The sequence below is a fragment of the Ammospiza nelsoni genome, chromosome 4, assembly GCF_027579445.1.
Source record: "Ammospiza nelsoni isolate bAmmNel1 chromosome 4, bAmmNel1.pri, whole genome shotgun sequence".
Taxonomy (NCBI): Eukaryota; Metazoa; Chordata; class Aves; order Passeriformes; family Passerellidae; genus Ammospiza; species Ammospiza nelsoni.
This window is the reverse complement of record NC_080636.1, coordinates 20,334,664-20,356,054: the sequence shown is the minus strand read 5'-3', so window position 1 is coordinate 20,356,054 and position 21,391 is coordinate 20,334,664. Positions and strand designations below refer to the sequence as shown.

The window sequence follows — 21,391 nt, the reverse complement described above, 5'->3', positions numbered from 1 at the left end:
AAGCCTCTTCTCATCCTTTGAAGCGTGGGCTGTCCAAGGCCACCCCGGGCCTTTCCAGGTCTTTAAAACAGCCGAAAAACCAACATATGAGCACTGCCACGTAAATTGGCTCAAAGTGTCCTTTGAAATACAAAAGCTATCAAGCAGATTGCATCTTGGTGAAAGATTTAATGGTGTACAATTACATTATTGGCTTTTGTTTGCTTGTACGTATTTGGCTAAATTTCACAGTAAAGCCTTGAGAGCAGGCAAGGTGTAGAGATACACCTTGATAGTGTTGGAAGAGTTGTACAACTCTTCTCGTGTAATAAATGAAGTGTAATTTTAAAATGGGTGGCTGCAGCCAAGTTAAACAAAAAGACAATTCATTTTTTCTGCCACAGAATATCAGTTCCTTTTATAAGGTAAAAGCAGATTTAGTGTTTGGAATCAACCTTTGGCATAACATCTTATTTCTTTATATTCACCTTCTGATGTGGTAGTTTTGCAATGTTTTTACAGTCTGAAAAATTAATGCATGATAAGCATTGTGTATATGTTAAATGTTTCACGAGGGGTTCCATGTGTATTTTGGTGTTACCTCTTTGTAACTTAATCCATTGGGTTATTCAGGGTTCCTTTCAACCAGTAGTTGAGAAAATGAGGACCTGTTGCTAGCAGTAGTATGGCTGTTTGTATTGTGCAATGAGACATGATTCTGTAGATGCTGGCTGTGAAACATTCTAGATCCAAGTGTAGTAGGACATTAATGAAATGCTTCCTAAACATCTGGTATTGGCTGAAAATGTTGATCCAAATTGTCCCTACATAAGCCAAGTAGGAAAGATATTCTTTGGGGGCAGGGGGGTGAAGATAAGCTGCACCCAGTAGATCACATTTCAGGGCTGTTTTCTATAATAGCAATTTATAAAATCATTAGAATCTATTTGCATGGATGTAGTCATTGCTGTTTGGGATACTCTAATGTTAAAAAGTAGCTGGCTCTTCTGCTGTTTATCTGAAACAGTTGCAGTGTTTCTGTTCTTACAGTATTTCTTACTGTCTCTACAATATTGTATTTTTGGCTATATTCTTTAACAGATATACTTTAAAGTAAAGAACTGATGGTTGTTAGATGTTCTTTGAGAGTCATCTTTGTCTTATTTGGACTTGGTTGTGTTGGTAAAGGCAGAGTAATTGTTTCTGACTCTGTAGCAATTCTTAGTTCCAGTTTTAAATTTTTCTGAAGTATTCATTTTTTTGCTTTGTAGTAGCACAAGCAATCCCAAGTATGAAATATCCTCTTTTCTGAACCTCCTGTATGTGGATACTGTCATTAGCATGGGAGCGTGCATATGAAAATGTGTCAGAAATGTGAGTGTATGGACATGCTGACCTTCCATCCCACAGTGCTGGAGCAATTCACATGTGCTCTCTGCTGGGGATTTGGGGAAAAAAGAGTCCCAGCCAGTCTTGTGGTGACATGGCCAGTCCTAATGACACACCACAAAACCTGACAGAACAGTCTGCAATGGAAGTAGGTCAAACCACATTCCTGAATGAAGTAGGTAAACCTGCATTCCTCCCAGCTGGAGGAGGCTCAGAAAGGCAAACATTATTATTAAAATGGTCAGGATTGTGGAATGAGCCTTTCTTCCTTTCTGCAAAACAGCAAAGGACCAAGTAGTTTATATTCTTGAAAAGCGCTCTTCACAGCTCTCTGCCCACTTAACACCTTCCTTTGAAATGGTTCTTCAGCTGTGATTTGGAGGGAAAAGTCATCCTTGATTCAGTGGCCCTGTTTTCTCCCTGCACTAAAGCTTCTGTGTATTGGGAGCTTTGAAGAGACCTTTGTGTAAGGGTTACTCACATTAACTTCTTCTAAAAGCTAGGGTTATTCACATGAAATTCTTCTAAAGTAATATTTACACAGACTGCACCTGGCTTTGTCAGGAGGTCCATACTTGCCTTGCAGAGCAGTTTATGGTGCTTATGTGTGTATCACTAAGAAAGTTCTTATGTGAAACAAAAAGTAGAGCCTGTTTGGCCGTGTTGCCAGGCAGAGTCCTTTATCTGTGTGTGAGAGGGTTTGTGTGAACAGGCATCCTCTGCCTGCACACCCTTGTGAGCCAGCAATCTCCTCCTGGCTCTTGCTGCCTTTCAGTTTGTTCTTTTGTAAACCACATTTGTACATGACCTTTTCATTGTCCTGAACACAGGCCTATCCATGCTGCCAGGCTTGCTTTTCTAATATCTACTAAATCCCCTTCGGAAAGGCAAAGGAAAACTGAAAGAGAATTCTCACTTCATTCTCAGTGTCTTTGATAAGCCCAGTCAGTCATGGTGCTGCTGGAACTGTAAACACAGAAATAACATCTCCTTACAATAGTGTTTTTTTTTTTGTTAGTAGCAACAGATAACACGAATAAAACGTGTCTCCTGCAAGCCTGGTCTTTACTCTGTGTTTGAAAGAATGGGGGGCCAGTTAAGGTACTCATGCTACATGTCTGCCATTGATATTTCTATCAATAACTAATCTCCAGTACTTATTTTCAGTCTGTTTTTCTTAGGGCTTTTAATATTGGGTGGCATAATTATTTCTATTTTATATTTCAAAGGGTTACCTGTGGAGCCTACAGGTAGAATTGGAAAACTATATCCTATAAAATTTTGTTATAAATAGTGATGTTACCTATGTGTCTTCTCCCAAAATAACTGTTCATGCATACTGCCATAAGGACAGGATCTGTAAGATGGTGAATGTTTCTGCACCTGACAAAAGCAGATTGAACTCAAAATGTGTTAGAAATTACTTTTTTTGTTACATATGCTACTTATACCTGCATTAAGTAACTCTTCTTTTAACTGAGTATTTGTCTGTAAAGACTGTTGGAGTTTTGGGCATCAAAACTATGATTTTAAGTAAAATAGTCTAGTTTTTTGGTAATAATTGGCTATATTAATTTCTTTCCACTATGTGGAGAAAAATGGTTTCATGTTCCCTGTGACTTGAAAATAGTCAAGTAAGAAGGCTCCTGTCTCCTCTGGTCAGCACAGTGAATCCTTGGGACTTCAGTGTAGTTACATCCTGTGCTCCAGTCCCATTTCAGAGTTTTTAGGGGCAAAGTGCTGCTTTTCCCCTAAGTGCTTCCTGGTTTTAACATCTTGATTTACAAATATTTAAGATAATTGCTGATATTTGAAGATTCTCTCCAAGGCTTCCCTGCTGTCTCAGGTTGTTTTAAGCTGCTTCTCTGTAAAAGAAAAGTGGTAGGGGTGGTGGTGGTGAAAGTGTGGGAATGTCCGACATCTGGTTTTTAACAAAAAATTTAAAGTTTGAGTAGAGATTTGGTGGCACATTTAAATCTCTTTAGAGTTGATGAGCCATTCTTCACAATAGTTTGACATTTCATCTATTTCTAATGTTACATTTATAAGGGAATTAACCTACCTCTACTGTGTAAATCATATTTTATTGCTGCTCTTTCCATTTTTTTTTTTTGTGAAGTTAGATTCTGTTCTTGCTATATTAAGGTAACATAATTCAGAATTTCTTTCTTTTTTTCAGAAAATTTCCATGTTCGTAAATTTCTAAATTGACTTCAGAACTGACCTTTACATTTTTAGGTCGATATTCCCCTTCAGGATTTTTGGTGGAGTTATGGTCTCAGGATTGAGCTTTTAGAAGAACTTAATGTGAAAAATGGCACAGCACTTTGTGCGGTAAAATACAGACAAGAGATTTTCTGCTTCAAGTTTTTTTGCAGCTGTCACAGAGTGAAAATCAAACGTGCTGGTGATTGGTTGTGTGCTGATTAACTTCAACAAGAATTTACAGCAATTAGTTCTACTACTATAGAGTCTTGCCTGAGTCATAAATACTTTAGAATTTGCTGAACATCCTGAACAACTGAGTGAAGATTTACATTACTTTCCTTTACATTATTTTTTTTTCTCTGACAGCAGTTTAATGACAAGTTCTTGTTCATCTGATGACATTGATCAGGAAGAAATCCAGCTGGCTTTGCAGGCTGCCAAAATTGCCACAAGAGAGAAGATCAGATCTAGATTTCATGGCAGTAATGATCTTATTCACCGCCTTTTTGTCTGTATCTCAGGTATGAGAATCACTGAATTATTAAAGTATTGTTCGGGGGGGGTTTGGTTTATTTTTTTGAGCTTTTGCACATCAAGTTGTGGTAGAAAGGGCTAGAGATGAAGTTTCAGGAAAACTCTGGTTTTGGGGCCTAAGTTGCAGTCTGGTTTAGAAGGACCTGTTACCTGTTTGGAACATACAGAATCAGAGATGCTGACATCTTAGACGTGTAGTGTTGAAGAATTTGGATTTGTATCAGGTTTGATTTTTCCCTAGTGATGCCCTTTTGTGTTCAAGGAATGAAATGTGACTTAGCAGTTCTGTTTTCATACAAAATTAGTCTTTCAGTATTTCCTGCCAAAGGATATGGAATATATGTATTGGCTTGCAGGTAGCATAAAAACCAGAATGTAACTTGGCCATTAAGGAGAATTAGTTTAATCGGAATTAGTTTAATTAGTTTAATTAGGTGTTCAATTTTTATTCCTAATGTGAACAAGTGATCCCCTTAAAATAAGTGAGGCCATTACTGGTACTAACAGACAGATTTAAATACTTTTTTAAAGGATGGTGTAACAGTCTAGAATTGATTTACCCATTTTTCTCAAACTCTAAGGTGTTGCTGACCAGCTGCAGACAAACTATGCTAGTGATCTGAGAAGTATCTTGAAGACCTTGTTTGAAGTTATGGCAACCAAACCTGAAACAGAAGACAAGGAAAAGCAGAAGAAAGGTAAAAGATCTAAACATTTGTTTTCTCTAATGAATTTCTGCTGGTAGCCCGGTGGAAATCCATAAGCTATTAGACACAAATTCCCCTAACATATTGTTATCTTTTTGACAGGATTCACTGTATAGGGTTTCACCTAAGTTTAAAAGGAGTCATGGAAACAGACTGTAAACTGGATGAAGTCCTGTTTAGGAACACAGGAGTTCATTTTAAGGCAAATACTAAAGAGTTAGTCTTCAGAGTTCATCTGCTGTTTCCATATTCCTGTATTTAACAGCAGCACAGTGTTTGTAGCCCATATAGTTTATAGCCCATGATTTATGCAGAGTAAATTCTGTAGATTCTTTTTTTCCCCTCCCCAGATTTGTTTCACAATGGGTCCATTTTAAATTACCAAAGAACAGACTGTAAGATGGGAATGCTCATCTTAGAATATCGTAAGATGCTGAAATCTTTCCTCTCTTGAACAAATTGATGAATTTGGCTTCAAAATAAAAAAATACCACATTTCACTTGTAGATAATGAAAGTAATGGAACCAGAACTAGATCATGAATCAACAAAAGATATTTTACTCTGTGAACATTTTTATTATTTCTTTTCTAAGTGGCAAGTCTGCTAACTTATCTAAGAGTAACAGTGTCATCCCAGCAAGACTGCAATTACCTTTGTCCTTTGTTATCATCAGAACTACCAGCATCTGAAAGTGACCAGAGCTCTTTTTATTTTCCTACTTCCTTTCCTCCAGATTGAAAACTTTTTCTTTCTCCTAGTTTCACTTAAAAGCATTGAGTTTTTTATGTGAAACACTTAGTTAAAAAGTTGGATCAAGTCAGCAGAAAAAACCTACACTCCAGTCCCAATTCTGCAGTGGGATAATGCACAACATGCATTACAGTCTTCTTTTGGTTGAAACTTCCACAATAGTTTTATGGTGGCAGCCTGTCATGATGTGAAAATAGACTGTGTTTTTTTATTGTTAAAAAAAATAAATAAATGGGGTTAGACAGAATTGCTAGAAAGAGAACACAAGAGCTCCTGAACCTTCAAATAAGAGTAATAAAGAAACTGGAGCTGTAAAGAACTATCACTGAGAAATATATATTAAACAATAGTACTTGGATGGATGTAATTTCTAATGGATGAACTCTTGCATTAAAAAGGAAGGTATTGACAAAAGTAAGCATAAACAAAATGAGCTAAAAAATTGGAGTTTTGGGGTGAAGTTTCTCTTTGATATGTGTGATTTGATGTGTGTGATTCACCTTGGGACTCTCTCACTGTTCTCAAAATCTGCTTGTGTTAAAGGATCCAAGTTAAGAATTGGGAAATATAATGTAAGTGCAGCTAAACTAGCAGAAGGAAGAAGACTGCATGTCCTGTAATAACAGCATCTTTCATTTCTGTTGTCATCCCAAAGCAAAGCAGGAGACTTGTAAATCACTGTTTGAGTCAGGGTAGAGAAAAGGCAAGAAGTCTAAGAAGGTGCTACTGTGGTCTAACCTCAGAAGTTCTAACATGAATCTTTAAAGTGAAAATTGGAAAAATATGAATGTTTTTTGAATTGTTTTACAGTTAATCATGGTTTAAGGAATGCAGCATTGGAAGACTGTGCTTTATGTCAAGAAAGTATATCATCCTCAGAACTTGCAGCAAAAGCCAGAGATGGGGACTTTGAAGGTATTTTCTTTTTTCTAAGAATTAAAATGAGACAACACTAATGTATTAAAAAAGTGATAATTAAAATGAAAAGTCTTTTAATGTTTGACTCTGGGAAGGGAGTATAAAATGTTGTCATGCTGGTTTAGAGACAAAGGCAGAAGGTAAACTGAGCATATTTCTTTCAGGTTTTTTCTAACAGCCTCATGAAACTCTTATCCACAAATGGTCATATTCAGTAGGAATTGCTCTGTATCAATGCAGAAAGGGTCTGTATAGTAAAGGCTTTAATACAGTGTATGATGTTACATCTGATGAGTTTCTCAGGGCTGTGTGAGATGCAAAGCCCTAAGTAAGGTTTTCTCAGCCAAATCTTGAGAGGGTTTTTGTATTGTTTGCTGCATGTGGATGTGCTGCTTTATCCCAAGGTAGAAGTACCTTTCATGTTTTCTTTACTTGTGTCTTTGATCAAGATATTTTGGCTAATATTTTCACATTCTTCGCCATATTATTTCAAAGAAAATGAAAGCTTTAGATAAGTCTGCTGAGGTTGCTCAAATCTCACTGAGTACATGGTAAGAACGAAAAACGCATGTAAGTCTCAGTTTTGGTTGAGGTTTGGGTATTCTGAAAGCCCACAAGTTGTTTCTCTTTTATTAATCTGAGCTTCTTCAGAGTTAGTTATGGGCTCAAGTCCTATTCTAGCAAACTCAGTATAAAAAATGGATTAAAATATATCAGAGCACTTGCAGTCAAAGAATAAGAAAAGAAATATATGAGATAGAGCAAACAAGAAAGCAATCAGCTTTGATCTTCAAGGATAAGTGGTGGTTTCAGCGCACCAGGAGCCCAATTACCAGAGCCATAATATGTCTGTGGTCAAGTGAGAAGTACAAGACAACCATCAGCTATGAAACTGTCCCTGAGCTTCCCAGAAACTCAAGTGTGCAGTAATTTCCTCGTGCTTTAAAACTTTGATTTATTGCTATATATTTGTCCATGTACACTACTGTCGTTCCAGTGAGAGGTTTGGAATGCAGGATGACAGAGCTGGGTGATAAGCAGTGTGTGCCTCTGCTTGCATGTGGAGGGTGGTGACCAACAGAAAAGAAATATTGGTTCATGTAATTTGTAATAAAGATCAGAAATCACAGAGGGAAAAAAAGAACTCTTAAAGATCAGATTTTAGAGAAATGCTACTTATTTATAACTTATTTTGTGCTTATATAAAACCCATGGTTTGCTTGCTTACCCTTCTCAAGCTGCAGGCTAAAAAATCTAAGCTATTTAGAACAGCAGGGCTGATTCATATATAATGCACTGTAGAAATATTATCTCTTCTGCGGGAAGATGATTTGAAGGCAGATAAAGAACTATTCAGTAGTCATTTTAATTGATTTTTCTATTGTGCTGTAATTCAGAATGTCACAGAAGGTGCAGGAAGGAACAAATCTTTAAGCAAAATCCTTGCCATGTACGGGCTGTATTGCAAAAGAGTGCAAGATTATTCCTTCTCTACCACTTCTCAATTCTTTCTCTTTTGTTTTGGATCGATGCTGATGCTCTTGGTGAGTTTGACTTACAGAATTTGAAAGCCAGTTATTCTGAACTGCAGGATGCTGCATAACCCTCTCACAGTGGATGTGCATTTTGTCACAGCAAAATGTAAAAGTTTTTTTTTCCCTGGCATGTTGCTCAGCTTTTAAGGTTCTTCAGCCTTTCATGGCAGCTGGTATTGTCATGGGGAAGGGTTCATGTTTGGAGAGGTGGGTTGGCATGTTATTTACTGAAATAGGAGGACCATGGTCTGGCTACTTAGGTGATGTTCTGGCCAACACAGTAAAGGGGAATCTTTGGAGGTTCAAAAGGCCCTGCAGCACCCAGGCAGTGTGAATCATTTATGTCCCTGCCCTAAGTGAGTGGTAAAACCAGATATGTAGTATTTATAGCATATGAGATAACTTCAACAAAAGCAACCCCCTGCCTGCACCTTTATTCCAGAATAGCACGTGTTTTATATGTGCCTGCATGGTAGAAAGTAGATCTTTGTGGGATAAGTAAGTCCCCTTGGAATAAATAGATGTGGATGCCAGGATGAGCTTGGCTGCCTTGGCCAATGGTGTCCCATGCTAACATATCCTCTAAACCAAGCCAATAGCAGGTGCTCCTGCAGTTACTCTGCTTTTGGTGCTCACACAGGCTCACTGTGGGGGGCTTGGCCATGCCTGCACCAGTCTCCTTGCAGGCTTTCTCTGGGAGCCTCCCTTGGCTTATGTGTAAGTGGTTATGCTATAAATACCTACAAACCAGTGTAGCTCTTCTGGCTGTGTAAACTGAAGAGTGGAGTCTGCTGTAACTTGGCTCCATTCCTGATGGGCAGGAATTTTATTGTGTATCCCAAAGAGACACAGGATGCTGAGGAATATGGAGATGAGCTCCACCTTCCATAACACAAGAAGTCACAGAAAGGCTACTAAAAAGGGCATCTGATGTGGGTCAATTTGCTGAATTTGTGGGAACTTTGGAAATATCCCTCACCTCCAATACACATACCTGTCCTTTCAGATCACAAGTTGTCATTGCTGGCAACACTGTACAGACTTTTTCTGCTGAGGTATGCAGGGACAGCTAATGGGATACGTGGTTTTGCCATCCCTAAGGCATCCAGCATGAGGCATAAACTCCCACCAAGATTTTAACCTCAGCAGCCATGTGCCTTTTTCCCCTTACAGCACCTCCCCACGTGTCTTGTTTTTGCTGGCCACTGTGGAAGGAACAGCCCCTGGGTGTTGTTTGGGTGCAGGTTGAAGATGTCTGGTGGATAAAGCAACTTTTGCTGCTTGAACATTGTTCCCTGTTTCTTGCAGTGAGCCTGGTGGGTTTGTCCTTCAGGCCAAATCTGGGTCAGGGGCCATCAACAGGAGTACTGGAATACACCACAGTTATCACTGTAAGGGTAATCAAGCAAAGGTTGAGAGCATTGCATCAAAGTTAATTGATTCCTTTTTTGTACTTCAGTTCTATACCTCAGGTCACTCAATTAGTTCAACTGAAAGTGAAAACAATTGAAAGCAAAGGAGCACATCATAGCTCTTTCCTTCTGCCATTGTGGCAGAGTATGTATCAAATTGAGAAGGTCCAGCCAGCTACCGGCCAGGAAAGCTCTTCCCTATTACCAAATAAATCCCTCTAACTGAATGTAGCAAATGTTTTAGATTGTATTCAATCAAATTTTAAAAAAACCTCAAAAATGGAAAGCAAGCCCAGCAACCTGAACAAATAAATGGCCTTAAGATTGTACTGAAGGTTTTAGCCTCTACTCACATTATGAAGATGAATCACTTGTTTTTGTCAGACTTTTCATTCTTATTGTATATAAAACCCACCAGCTGGTCTAGGACATAAAACAAATATGAATATTTATTATGAGCCAACTGACATTGGCAAGGGTTTAAGAGTTAAATCCTGTGACCTTCTGAAGGTTGAAATACAATAAGCTACAGCTTAATTGGCATTCCAAAACAAGCATGAGCCTATGGTCCATATGTTAATCTTTGGTGTCCTAATGCTCTAAGATTTTTGTCAAGAAAGTATATACATTTATACTTCATGGAGTATTAAAAAATTATATATATTTATAGGCAGAGAGTGTAAAACAATTTTATTTTCCTATGGTAGAATATTAATTTATGCAATATTCAATAAGTTTTTTTTAAACATAGTTGAATTTCTTGTCCTGGTTGTATGATGGAAGTGATGGCAAGTGGGATACAAAATTCTGTGTATAAACTCAAAGCAAATTGTAGTGGCAGGCTACAACTGGGCAAAAAGGTTGGGCTCTGAATTGCAGTAACAGCAGACAGGGCCTGTGTGCTGGAACTTCCATGGGACTGCCTTTTCTCCCTGTGCCCTGGTGAGCTACAAACCAGCACAGGAGGAACCTTGCTGGGAAGTTCCTGGGCTCCAGCTTGGACAAAGCACAGCTGGATGAGAGCTGACTGAGAGTGGGCAGCACAGGTCACACACAATGTAAAGGAAACCTTGAAAATGTAAGAAAATTGCTCTTATTTAACCCAGTGTCAATGCATCCCTCATCAGGATAGAGCTATGTCATTCTTAATATCCAGTACAACTTTAGAAACACCAGGGAAGTAGAAGTTTGGTGTCTTTCTGCCATTTATGCATCTGGCATCATATTTCTAGTCCTAACAGAAAACCTTTGTATTTGCTTAGCAGATTCCCATGTGTATACATAGGTGTGCACACACACAGAGTGACTTAAATTTTTTGACTTCAAAATTATTGCCTTTTATTGTTTTCATTTATCAGTTTGTTAATGAGATAAAGCATAAGTGTGACCCTGCTCACCATATTTGGGAGCATTACATTTATCCTTGTGAGTTTGATGATTTTAATACTAAAGATGGGCAAATCTGAGTTTTACTGGACATGTATTTTGGGATAACTTATTACTCAGGAGGACTGATCTGTTACAACTGAGGGAAATGTGAATATTTTAGATTTCCCATTTAATGAAGTTAAAGGCAGGCTAAGAAAGTGAGTTATAATTCTTGTCCTAGCGTGAGATATCTAGAAATCTGAAAATTTTTCTCAAGGAAGCCAGCAAGCATTATGAAGCTGTTGGTGCTCCATGAAAATATTTGCTGTAGCATCTCAGCTGTCTCTGCAGCCATACCTGCATCTTCACTCCTTATCTCTCTAGCATCTGCACAGAACTGCCTTGCTTGCTAGCACCTAAAAACTGCAGACATAATGGATTTGCTGTGGCTGCCAGTACAAATACCTGCTTGTGCCAAGTAGTGTTAGCATCTGTTTGCTTCACAGCACACACTATTCCTCCCTGATCCCTTGCCATCCTACCCTCTCCTGTTTGGTCACAGGCCCTGACTGCTCTCTATCCAGCAGCACAAGCAAAAGTCAGAAGTTCACAGGCTCAGCCCCTTGTTCTTGTTGCATTATAAGTCCCTGGGTCAGAAAAACCCACCCATGCTCCTGTATGTGCAGAATCTAATCACCATGGCTCTGAGATAGCTGTCAGACCCAGCTGAATGCTTCGGTTTTTCTTGTGTCCTCTTTTTGCCTGTGCCTCTGTTATTTATGATGATGACCAGCAACACCTTGTGAATGAAAGAAGTTAAACTGTTGCACACTTCATTGGCCAAACATGTTCTGTCCACATAACTTTTCACTTTTTCCTTTGTCAGCAGCTCTGCTTACACTGTGTGAGAGAGGAATCAAATTTCCATATGGAGGCAATGTTTTATAATCAACTGAACATATTTATTCATGCATGTAGAATTACAGGATTCTTACAGGTTTTAGGTTGTAGTGAAATAATTCAATCTGACTTAGGCTTTAAGAACTTGCTCAGAGCCTTTTCCCTTCTCAGACTATCCCTCTTTGTTGGCACTATGTGGAACTTGTGGAGAATTCCATGCAGCACTTATGGGAAAACATCCCCTAAATACTGTAAAGAATCCCCTAAATACTGTAAAGAACAGACTTAATCAATTCTGTAACATCATAACTGAGATTTTGATTAGGTTTTGTCTAATAAATATGTGTTTTGAGTGTTCTGGTATGTTTTTATGTAGATCTACATTATCAACTTCTCTGTATTATAAAGATTGGTAAGAGAATATTCCTACTAATGGTTATATGGAAGACTCAAGTCTCTGCTCCATCTGATTTAAAGTAAAGATTTGACCCATATCTCAATGGAAACCAGTGTTTTCTATGAGAGTTGCTCCATTTTATATAAATAATTAATTTGCCCAAAGAATTAGTTGCTGATCATGTACCTGGACAGAATGGACACAGGACATCATTCAAGGTGATGTTGAATCAGGCAGAGCAGAGGCTTGAGCCCAAGTTTGCAAAGCTCTGTGTCTTGGTGAAAGCTTTCTAGATTGGCACAGAAATTCCATCCTAACAAAGCCATTTGACCAGAGCTGAAGCTAAGAAGTATGTACCTCTTTTCTCCCTTAGCCCCAAAATTTTCATCAAATTATATTCAGCATAAAAATTTATTTTTTGAAAAATGTCAAGCTGGCTGTAATCAGCACTGAATCTTCTGAGCAAGGACAAAAATTACTTTGGTACAATTGCCTGGTAGAAATCTTACATCAAAGTCAGAGATTGCCCAGAATGACGTGGAAAATCAGATGTGATGAGGAACAAAAAAGGTTCATTTTACTGTGGCAGTTGAAGTGAGGGGTAAAGTCAAGCCACCGTAGTTTTCAACTTTCTGTGCTTAAAGCTGTGAGAATTTACAATCCTGCTTTGCTCAGAGAGCTCCAGCAGCCCCATCTGACCCTTTTGGCAGTGGAGAAAGTAATGGTGTGACTGCTGCAGGCATGGCAGTTCCACAGGATGCTGTGGGAGCAGCACTCTGCAGCTCAGTTTGGAGTAATCAGGGTTATTTTGCATTATGTGCTCTGAAATCTAATGCAAGAGGAACTTTTAAGTTGGAGTTCTGCGTTAGGAACATTGGATAAAAACAAAAGGTGCAGAAAGGGGTATTTTCCCTGAATTGTCTGGCTGTAACACAAACACCACAGTTTAGGGTTTAGCAGCTGCTCTTCAGCAGGGAGTTGTGCTGTGCTTGCTTCTGTTTTGTTTCCTACCAGAGTACAGATTTGCTGGCCTAGGCCTTCTGCAAGCTCCAACAACTTTTGGGGTTGTTTCTCTCTCTGCATTGGTCTCTTGTGTCTCAGCACCACAGAAAATCTTCAGCTTTCTGGGCTAATGTTTCAGTCATCACACAGCAGATAGACCTGGGTCCGTGTTCTCTTCCTCTTGGGTTCTGAGACAGAGAGAGGATCATCTTGGTTTTCTAAGATTAGATGGGACTGCATTAGGTATAATGCACATATTTAACGCCCAATTAATGTGTTCTTTTTGATAGTTTACGGTGTCTGTGATATTTTGTCCATGATTATGGTTTTCTTAAAGCTCCAGCATCTTGGATTTACCTGACTTTTAACTCCAGTAGCAGAAAATGTATTTACCTAATGAGGTAGCATACACATGTAAAGGAGAATGCTAAAAGCTACAGAATAAATAGAAAGACTAAAATTTCATGATTTATGAGAAATTGTTATGCAAGATGTTTGAATTGTTAAGAGCCTTTTTCAGTCTTAACACTATTTAATTTTATCTTGTGCTTTTTCCTTTCTCTAAACTTGTTTTTTATTCATTTAAATACTTGTTTCTCTTCATTTCTCTGCCTTTTTTCCTGTGCATGTTTTTAATGTTTTCTTCTAAAATTTATATCTGTATTCTGTCTCATTAATCCCTTCCTTCCCTTCCTCCTCCTCTTTGATGTTTGTGCTGTGGACTTCATCCATTTCCCAGCAGACTTCTCCAAACTCTCATTGCATGATAAAGCACTGGGCCAATTAGCCCAGGAACAAGGTTTGCCCTCCCTTCCTTGTCCAAATCCCTGAAGCACAGGCAGATAATGCTTTAGAGACTGGATGTTGCTATTTGCTGCAGCATGCAGAGCTAATGGAGCAGCATAGCCTGGAGAAGGAGTGTAACATAAAAAGCCTGTGGGTGCAGTGCTGCTGCCCTGCTCCCAGCACAGCTCCAGGCTCGTGCTCGGGGTTTAATTCGTGTAACGCACTCTCTGCTCCTCACATGGAAGCTTTTCCCCTCAGGAGAGGGCTCTTCAGAGAGTATTTCAATAGCCTGTTCTATTAAAAGCTCAGTGACTCAATTGTTGATGTGTGTAAGTCAGGGGCTGCTCCCAAGGTTGAGTGAGATGAGCCTGGGGAAGGGAACCAAGGGGTGGCATCCACTGGGGCTTCTTGTATGGGCTCAGGGAGACCTAACCAGGACTTCATCCTTCCTGCCAGGGTGAGCACTTCAGCTCCACTCCAGCACTGCATTGCATTTCTAACTCTCACAGCTCTGTGTTTGTAGTCAGTGTAAGGCCGTTTTCAGTCAGCTGGAAGGAAAGGCTTTGGGGTAGTGGCCCAGAGTTCCCCATTTCAAATGTCACTTCAGTGCTGCACCGCTTTCATTTTGTGCAAGACATCCCTCTCCTGATTTCTCCCCACACACTGACTGTAGCTGGGTGATGAGGATTAAAGCAATTACATTTGTTAGAGCAGTTTGAATGCTAAAAGCTGTTACATAACCAAATGTTACTATTTGGGGGTGTGCTGCAGTGCAGCAGATCTTGGCGTGAGCACCTGGGAGGGCATGAAACCCCTGAGGCAAGGGGCACGGGACTGGCTGTGCCCCCCTGCTGATGAGTCGCTGTCTGGGGAAATGCGCCCTTTGGCCACCCTAGTGACACTCACATTCAGTGAATCAGCTGAGGTGACACCAGTGTGGAGGCAGAGAGATTCCCTCTGCTGTGGGAGAGTGTTCTGTGGAGAGGGTTGTGCTGTTTCTATACATTGCCAAGAAGTTGTGAATTATTTTTTATGAAAACCAAGTTACAATAACAAAAGTTTTCAGATTAATTCATCTGTCTGTCAAGTGATTCTGTAACTGTTAATTACAGCTTATATGATTATTGTTAGTTTGAGGTCATTGTTTATCAAAATTTGCTGGGTGGGTTTTTTTTGGTTTTTGTTTATTTGCTTGGTTTTGGTTTTTTGAGGCGGCTGGGGTCTTTGGGGGTTTTTTTTGCAGTTAGTCTTTCTATTTAGCATGGAGAAAAATCTATGTAAGATCAATTAAAAAATAACTTTTTCAGCATTGCACTTCAATGGGCAACAACAGAAAAATATAGGGGGGGAAGAAAAAATAACTCTTTCCTCCACAAAAAAAGCCCCTCAAGGAAACTAAAAAATAAAATAAAAATTAAGCAGCTGATAAGAAAGCTGCTTTCTGCTGATGAGTCCCAGAGTCTTTGGGGTGGGCTTGTGCTGGCTTATAATGTGTGTGACCTAGCTGTGATCTGAGGGAAGGAGTGATGATGGCTCCAGCTGCTGCAGAAGTGGCACATCACATTGGGATGCTGCAGGGGGTACAGAAAGGGCCTGTGCTTTGTGGCTTTTCTGTGAATATTAAAATCAATAACTCTCTGAACCTGGTAGCCCACCCTGCAATGCAGTTTATAAAGCATCAGTATCAAATTGAGCATCTTAACCAAGCCTGCTTCCACCAGACCTGCAGAGGGAGACCTGGTGGCACAGAGCTTGGATAATTTCCTAAATTTTTGCTGTGTTCAAAATGAGTGAGAATCAATGGATAGTTTAATCCCTGGAAACATAATCTATGTAGAGACAAGTTTTAAACAGGAACATTGTTATTGGTTCATATCTTTGCCTTTTGTATATGTGATAACCCAAAGGGCCTCCTGGATGGAGAACATGGGGATTCTCCATCAGGCTTGCCATGGTTTCAGATCAGAGAAAGTGACAAAGTTTTCAAAATCTACATCATAAACTGATATTGGGAGTAATTTTCACTGGGCAAGATACATGTAGTGCCTTGGGAGATGGCAGGAAAGGAAAAAAAAGTAGAAAGCAACATGTCTTGGCTGCACTGTTATTAATGCTTGGCTTAAGCTGGCAGTCCTGTATGTCCCTGCTGCTGAAGGAAACCCTGCTTTGAACCAGGGATTTGTAGCCTTGGGTCCCCAGAGAACATTTTCTGGTGAACTGCTCTCAGGGATGAGGTGAAGGCTTCTCTGTGCAATCTCCTTTTTGTCCACCACATCAGTAATTTCTCTGCACATCAACTTCTGGGTTTGGTTACTGTCCCTGTAGGTGTAACCTTTATCAGACTGATGTGCTCATTAAGTGAAGGATAACTTCCTTAAGCTGGTTCAACCTCTAAAGTAGTTTAGAGAAGCCTACAAAAGCTGAGTCAAGTTTTAAGTTCTCTTTGTTTTTACTAATCTGCTTTTTGAGCAGTTTCTTATATTGAATGCTATATCCTTTGTACTTTTAATTTGACAAATGTTGCAATGTGACAAACACATGAAAACTGGTCATAGTTATGTTGGAACAAACCAGTGGATTTTTCATTTAATTATCTTTCTGCCTGTAGCTATAGTCCTCTTAACCTCTGCATCAACTGCACCATATATTTTGTTGTTTGATAGTATGCTCCTTGAGGCAGGGATGTTGCTTGTCAGGTTTATAAATCAGCAATTGCATGGCTTGCAAATTGTAAATAATAGTAAAAAAGGAGCTGCATGCAGGGAACTTTGATAAATACACCCAGAAGTTCATGTTCACCCTGTCCATGGATTCCTTCTGGACAGAACTTGCTTTGCACTCATTAGATTTTTACCAACTTGATTAAGCAGTCAGCTTCATCATTTCTACACTTGTAACTCCAGACTCTGAGGTCATGTCAGCCTGTCATGAGCAGAAAGAGCTCGACAGAAGGGAGCCCAATACCTTCTGCCTTGCCAAAACCAAATCATTTCCCTGCTTGTCTTTTATGGGAGGTTGGAGAGCTCACAGGAGACATAAACAACTGAAACATGCTGTCTGTGGTAATGGGCAAGTTCTTTCTCTGCTGAGCTATGTACACTTGATTTTGTGGTTTTGCTGTAGTTACTGGTGACTTCCAGGAAGAGTCCTAATAATTGAACAGATGGTAATCAGGCTTTGGGTTTATTACCTGTACAGTTGCTTGCCTAATTGAAGAAAAGCAGTTGGCCTTTCTGGAGGGAAGGCTGAAGAGGCTGGGAATGATCTCAGCTCTAAGCTTGTTTTGATGGTGGTGGCACTGACAAAAACACTTGTGATTCAGCTCTGCTTTAATAATCTCTTGTCTTCTTGCTTTATTTTGCTTCTCTTCTTTTCCCTGGACTTGCATATGACTAAGATAGATTTTATTTCGAGTTCAAAGCTGCCATTTTAATGCCTGATATGCTCTGCTCAAAGCTGAGTGCCTGGCAGAGAAGAGAGGAGTTTGAGCCCTCCTGGGCATCTACTCACTCAGCTACTGTTTGCAAAGCACTTGGAGAAATGCAGATGAAAGCAGCTGCTGTTATATTTTACTCTCCCTACTTCCTTGTGGATCTGGTAATCACATGTTTGGTTTCATTCCCCTTTGATTGATTCCCTTTTGTTGCTGTGTTTCTGCCAGATCCTCCTGACTGGGTTCCTGATGAAGTCTGCAGCTACTGCACAGCATGCAAGGCTCCTTTCACAGTCATTCGCAGGAAGCACCACTGCAGGAGCTGTGGCAAGGTAATGACTCACTCAGGGCTGTGAGGAGCTCCCACCAAAGCCAGCAGCAAATTCATGTGCACCACAGAACCTGGCTGCACAGCAAAATGTGCACACTCAGCCAGGGTTCTCAATTCACAGGTGCTTCTGTGTGCCTGGGCTGCCAGCTCTCAGCTTATGTTTACAAAGGACTGGGGAGGGGTTCGACTTTTATACAGCAATAAGTGTATAAAGCTAAAAGCAGAATTCCCTGATGAGATCCTAGAACACTCCCCACCCCAACAGAGTCACTCTGGACTATTGCTGTAAGCTCTAAGGAGCCAGGGCAGCCTGCACTGCCAGGTGTGATGCACACACAGCTCAGCTGCATGACAGGGTGTCCCTTTGCTGTCTTTCCAAACCTTTGGAGGATCACTCTTGTGTGTAGGGCTGCTGCTTTGCAAGTTTGTGGGGGTGGAAGAGGGAGCAAGAGAGAAAAAAGCAGTCATGTACCACAGGAAGCCAGAAATCTGCAATCCCATTTCACTTGCTGGCTGGGGGTACAAGTTAGAAAGGAAGAAGCTGCTTCTTTAACCATGTAGTGGACTTGCAGGAGTATGAAATTCAGAGGTATTCACAAGTATTCCCCTAGCCTTTCTTTAAAACCAAGGGAGAGATGCTTCTTTGCACCTCTGAAGGTGCTGCAGAAGACGGGCCAGCCTTGGCTGCTGTCAGTGCTGGGCACCCTCACTAGAGGGACTGAGCCTGGCCAGATAAGCTGGGTGGGGATTGCCTGCTGGGGCCCTTCACTTGCTGTGCTGAGGACGGTGCTGGTGCCAGCTCATACAATCTTCTCTCCCCTCCCTTGAAATGAATTTTGTCCCATCCTGTTCTTCAGAGGAACTGAGGAGAAATTTTCCCTCTTGTTTTTCAGATCTTCTGTTCCCGCTGTTCCTCCCACTCTGCTCCATTACCTCGTTATGGCCAGATGAAGCCTGTCCGTGTTTGCACTCACTGTTACATGTTCCATGTCACTCCTTTCTATAGTGACAGAGCTGGTATCTGACAAATTAAACTACTGCTGTGTCTTCTGGAGTCTTACATGGACTGATATATTTGACCTAAGCCAAGAATTAACTTGAAAGAGGGACCCAGTGAGGGCACGTAGGCTTTGACATCCATTATTATAAATTTTGTACAGACAGTTTTTATTGCATTTTACTAAGCTGCTAAAGGGAACTACGAGGCGTCTGTAGCTCTGAGGCTACAGGACAGTCTTCCATAAATTTATAACATTAATGTTACGATGCCATATGCAGAACAAATGCACTGTGTGGAAGGAAATAGAGCTCAGAGAATTGAACAGGCATTGCTGCTTATCTTACATGCTAGGAACAGAGTAGACAGTTAATTAGTCCATCCCCAGTGGATCGGTCCCAAAGCTCAGACGCTCCTGTGCCCACTGGAATCCCAGCATGGCTGTGGGCATCAGCACACTCCCACCTGCTGCCATTTAACTTCCCCATGTCTAGATTTTTGCTACCTATGCTAGGATTAAAAAAAGCAAATCTATTGCAAATCTCTATTCAATATTTACAAAGGCAAAATTTTCAGTGAGTCCCATAGGAAGCCCTGAAGGCCCTAAAACAATATATTTCTGTTGCCTCTTATTTACCAAGCAGAGCAATAACTCCAAATTGTCTTCTAAGAATTTTTTCAACTTCCATTTCCATAGTTTGGAATTTTGGAAGTATTTATAATCTGAATCATTTATGCTAAATCCTGTTAATAAAGTCTGACGCAGAAGTTTGGTTTCTATATCAGCATTTTAAACTTAACAAATTTCAGAGGAAGTGGTTACCAAATAAATTAATTCATATTAAAATAGATATTTTTGAAAGTTTGGCAGCAAAATTTAGTAGACAATATTTTAAAAATTATTTCTTACATACTGAGGTTTTTTTAAAAGGCAAATATGTAATGAGATATCCAAAAGGTTTTACAGAATGGTCAGCCAGAGAAGAGTACTTGTTGTCCACATTTGGCAGAGTAACCATGTAAAATAGTGCATACTGGTACTTCACTCATGCTAACAACTCAGAAGACATTTATATTTATTTGAAACACCAGGGAATAATTGTTATCTCCACTCAGAGAGGAAAGAAATGAGACTCACACAGATTCATGCTATGATCTTGCACGAACTATTTGCAGTAAGAGCTCCCTGAGCACTGAGGTTTCAAAGGCATTTGGACCTGCTTTGAGTTGGCCACATGAAAAGCAAGGCAGTGTGTGCTGTGGTTACAGAGGAAACGAGATCAAGAGCTCTTTGCTGTGCCCCCTTTCCTGACTTGTGGCACTACACACTGTTTCAAAGTGAGAAATACCAAAATGGGTGAGGAAGTTGTTTGTGGTATCACGCCTGAGAAAGGTCGTCACTCAAACTGATAAGGCAAAACTGGCCAGTGTTAATTTGTTTTTAAGTTTATTTATTTTTTGGGGACATTCTCTTTGCTCAGTGGTTTACTGTTCAGTGTTAATGAGCCATATAAGGGTGCTGCAGTTTGGCACTACTGTCATTTTGATTCAGATGAAACAGCTTCACTTAGTTGATGTGTAATGCACAAGCCTTATGATGCTGTTTGTAGACAATGTCAGCTCTGATGTGTTATCCTCACTTATTTATATTTGTTATTATTATTACATCCCTGAAATCCTTCTCGTGAAACTCTTGGGTTGGAGTGTCTGCATTCACCAGAGTTTGGAAAGGCATGGGCTGGGTGATTGGTGGGAGATGGGTAATGTGGTGCAAGCAATGATACTTATTCAGGCTTAAATCTCAGGCTTCACATTGCAATGATTATTGCAGTTTTATTTTTAGGAAGAAAAAAACAGAAAAACACGCAAGAAATTTAATGCTTCTTTTATAGGATAAAAAAATTGCAACAAACTTCAATTGTGAAATAAATATGCACAAAAAGTTGCTTCTGTGGAAAAAATCTTAATTAATGCACTGAATATTTATTTAAGCTTGTTTTTATTTTGTAAATGCTGTAATTCAGAATCATTTCCATAAATATGATATTTAAAGATCTCAGACACTATAGTTTCTTATGTAAATACAGACTCCTATTTCTCTTACTGAAAAGCACAATGACTATATCAATACTAATATACATTTGCCTCAAGAAAGACTTTCATCTTGTAATCTCTTCAGATAATTAAAGTGTCAGGACTTTCTACTTCCATGTGCTGGATTGCTCTTTCATTCTGGGGTCTGTTTACATAGAGTGACAGCTGCCATCCTGTCAAACAAACTGGCCTTAACTCTTTCTCATTTTGCAAAAAATGTGAAAGAAATGAGCTTAAATTTGGAGATGGAAGTCACCCATACAGTGAAGGGGTGGTAAATCAAAGCTGGAATACCAGCCTGTCACTTTAGCATTGCCTCGTGCTATCTCTTGCCACCAGCTGAAAATCTCCTTTCCCAAAATATCTTGTGTCAATGGCCACTTCAGTCATCAGGCATGTTTGATCTGCCTGTGTCACATCTGAATAATCTTTCCTGTGGGGGATACAAATCTGCAATGAAAACAGTGCTCCTTGGATCTCTGTGCACAGTTATCCTTGGGAAATATAAATGCCCAGTGCTGCTTTGTTCTGCCCCCTGTATGAGATACAGCTGTTAAAGGTTTTATGGGAATTAATTTTCTTTTCCAGTGGACCTAATGCTGCATGGCTCTGGGATGCCATTTCACTGAACAGAAAACGTTACAGCTCC

At 39.9% G+C, this 21,391-nt stretch overlaps 1 protein-coding gene across 3 annotated transcripts in view; it reads left to right on the top strand.

Moving 5' to 3' along the window:
• ZFYVE28 (zinc finger FYVE-type containing 28) overlaps positions 1-20,856 on the top strand; it is a 113,640-nt gene extending 92,784 nt beyond the window's left edge. For 2 of the 3 annotated variants that reach the window (XM_059470922.1, XM_059470920.1), the window contains 5 exons: positions 3,943-4,097; positions 4,692-4,808; positions 6,380-6,484; positions 17,549-17,652; positions 18,545-20,856. In XM_059470922.1, the coding sequence (XP_059326905.1) occupies positions 3,943-4,097; positions 4,692-4,808; positions 6,380-6,484; positions 17,549-17,652; positions 18,545-18,676 (613 nt within the window). In that variant the 3' untranslated portion in view covers positions 18,677-20,856. The remainder of the gene's footprint in view (positions 1-3,942; positions 4,098-4,691; positions 4,809-6,379; positions 6,485-17,548; positions 17,653-18,544) is intronic. The other variant, XM_059470923.1, reaches the window with a different exon arrangement.
• Positions 20,857-21,391: the final 535 nt, after the last annotated feature.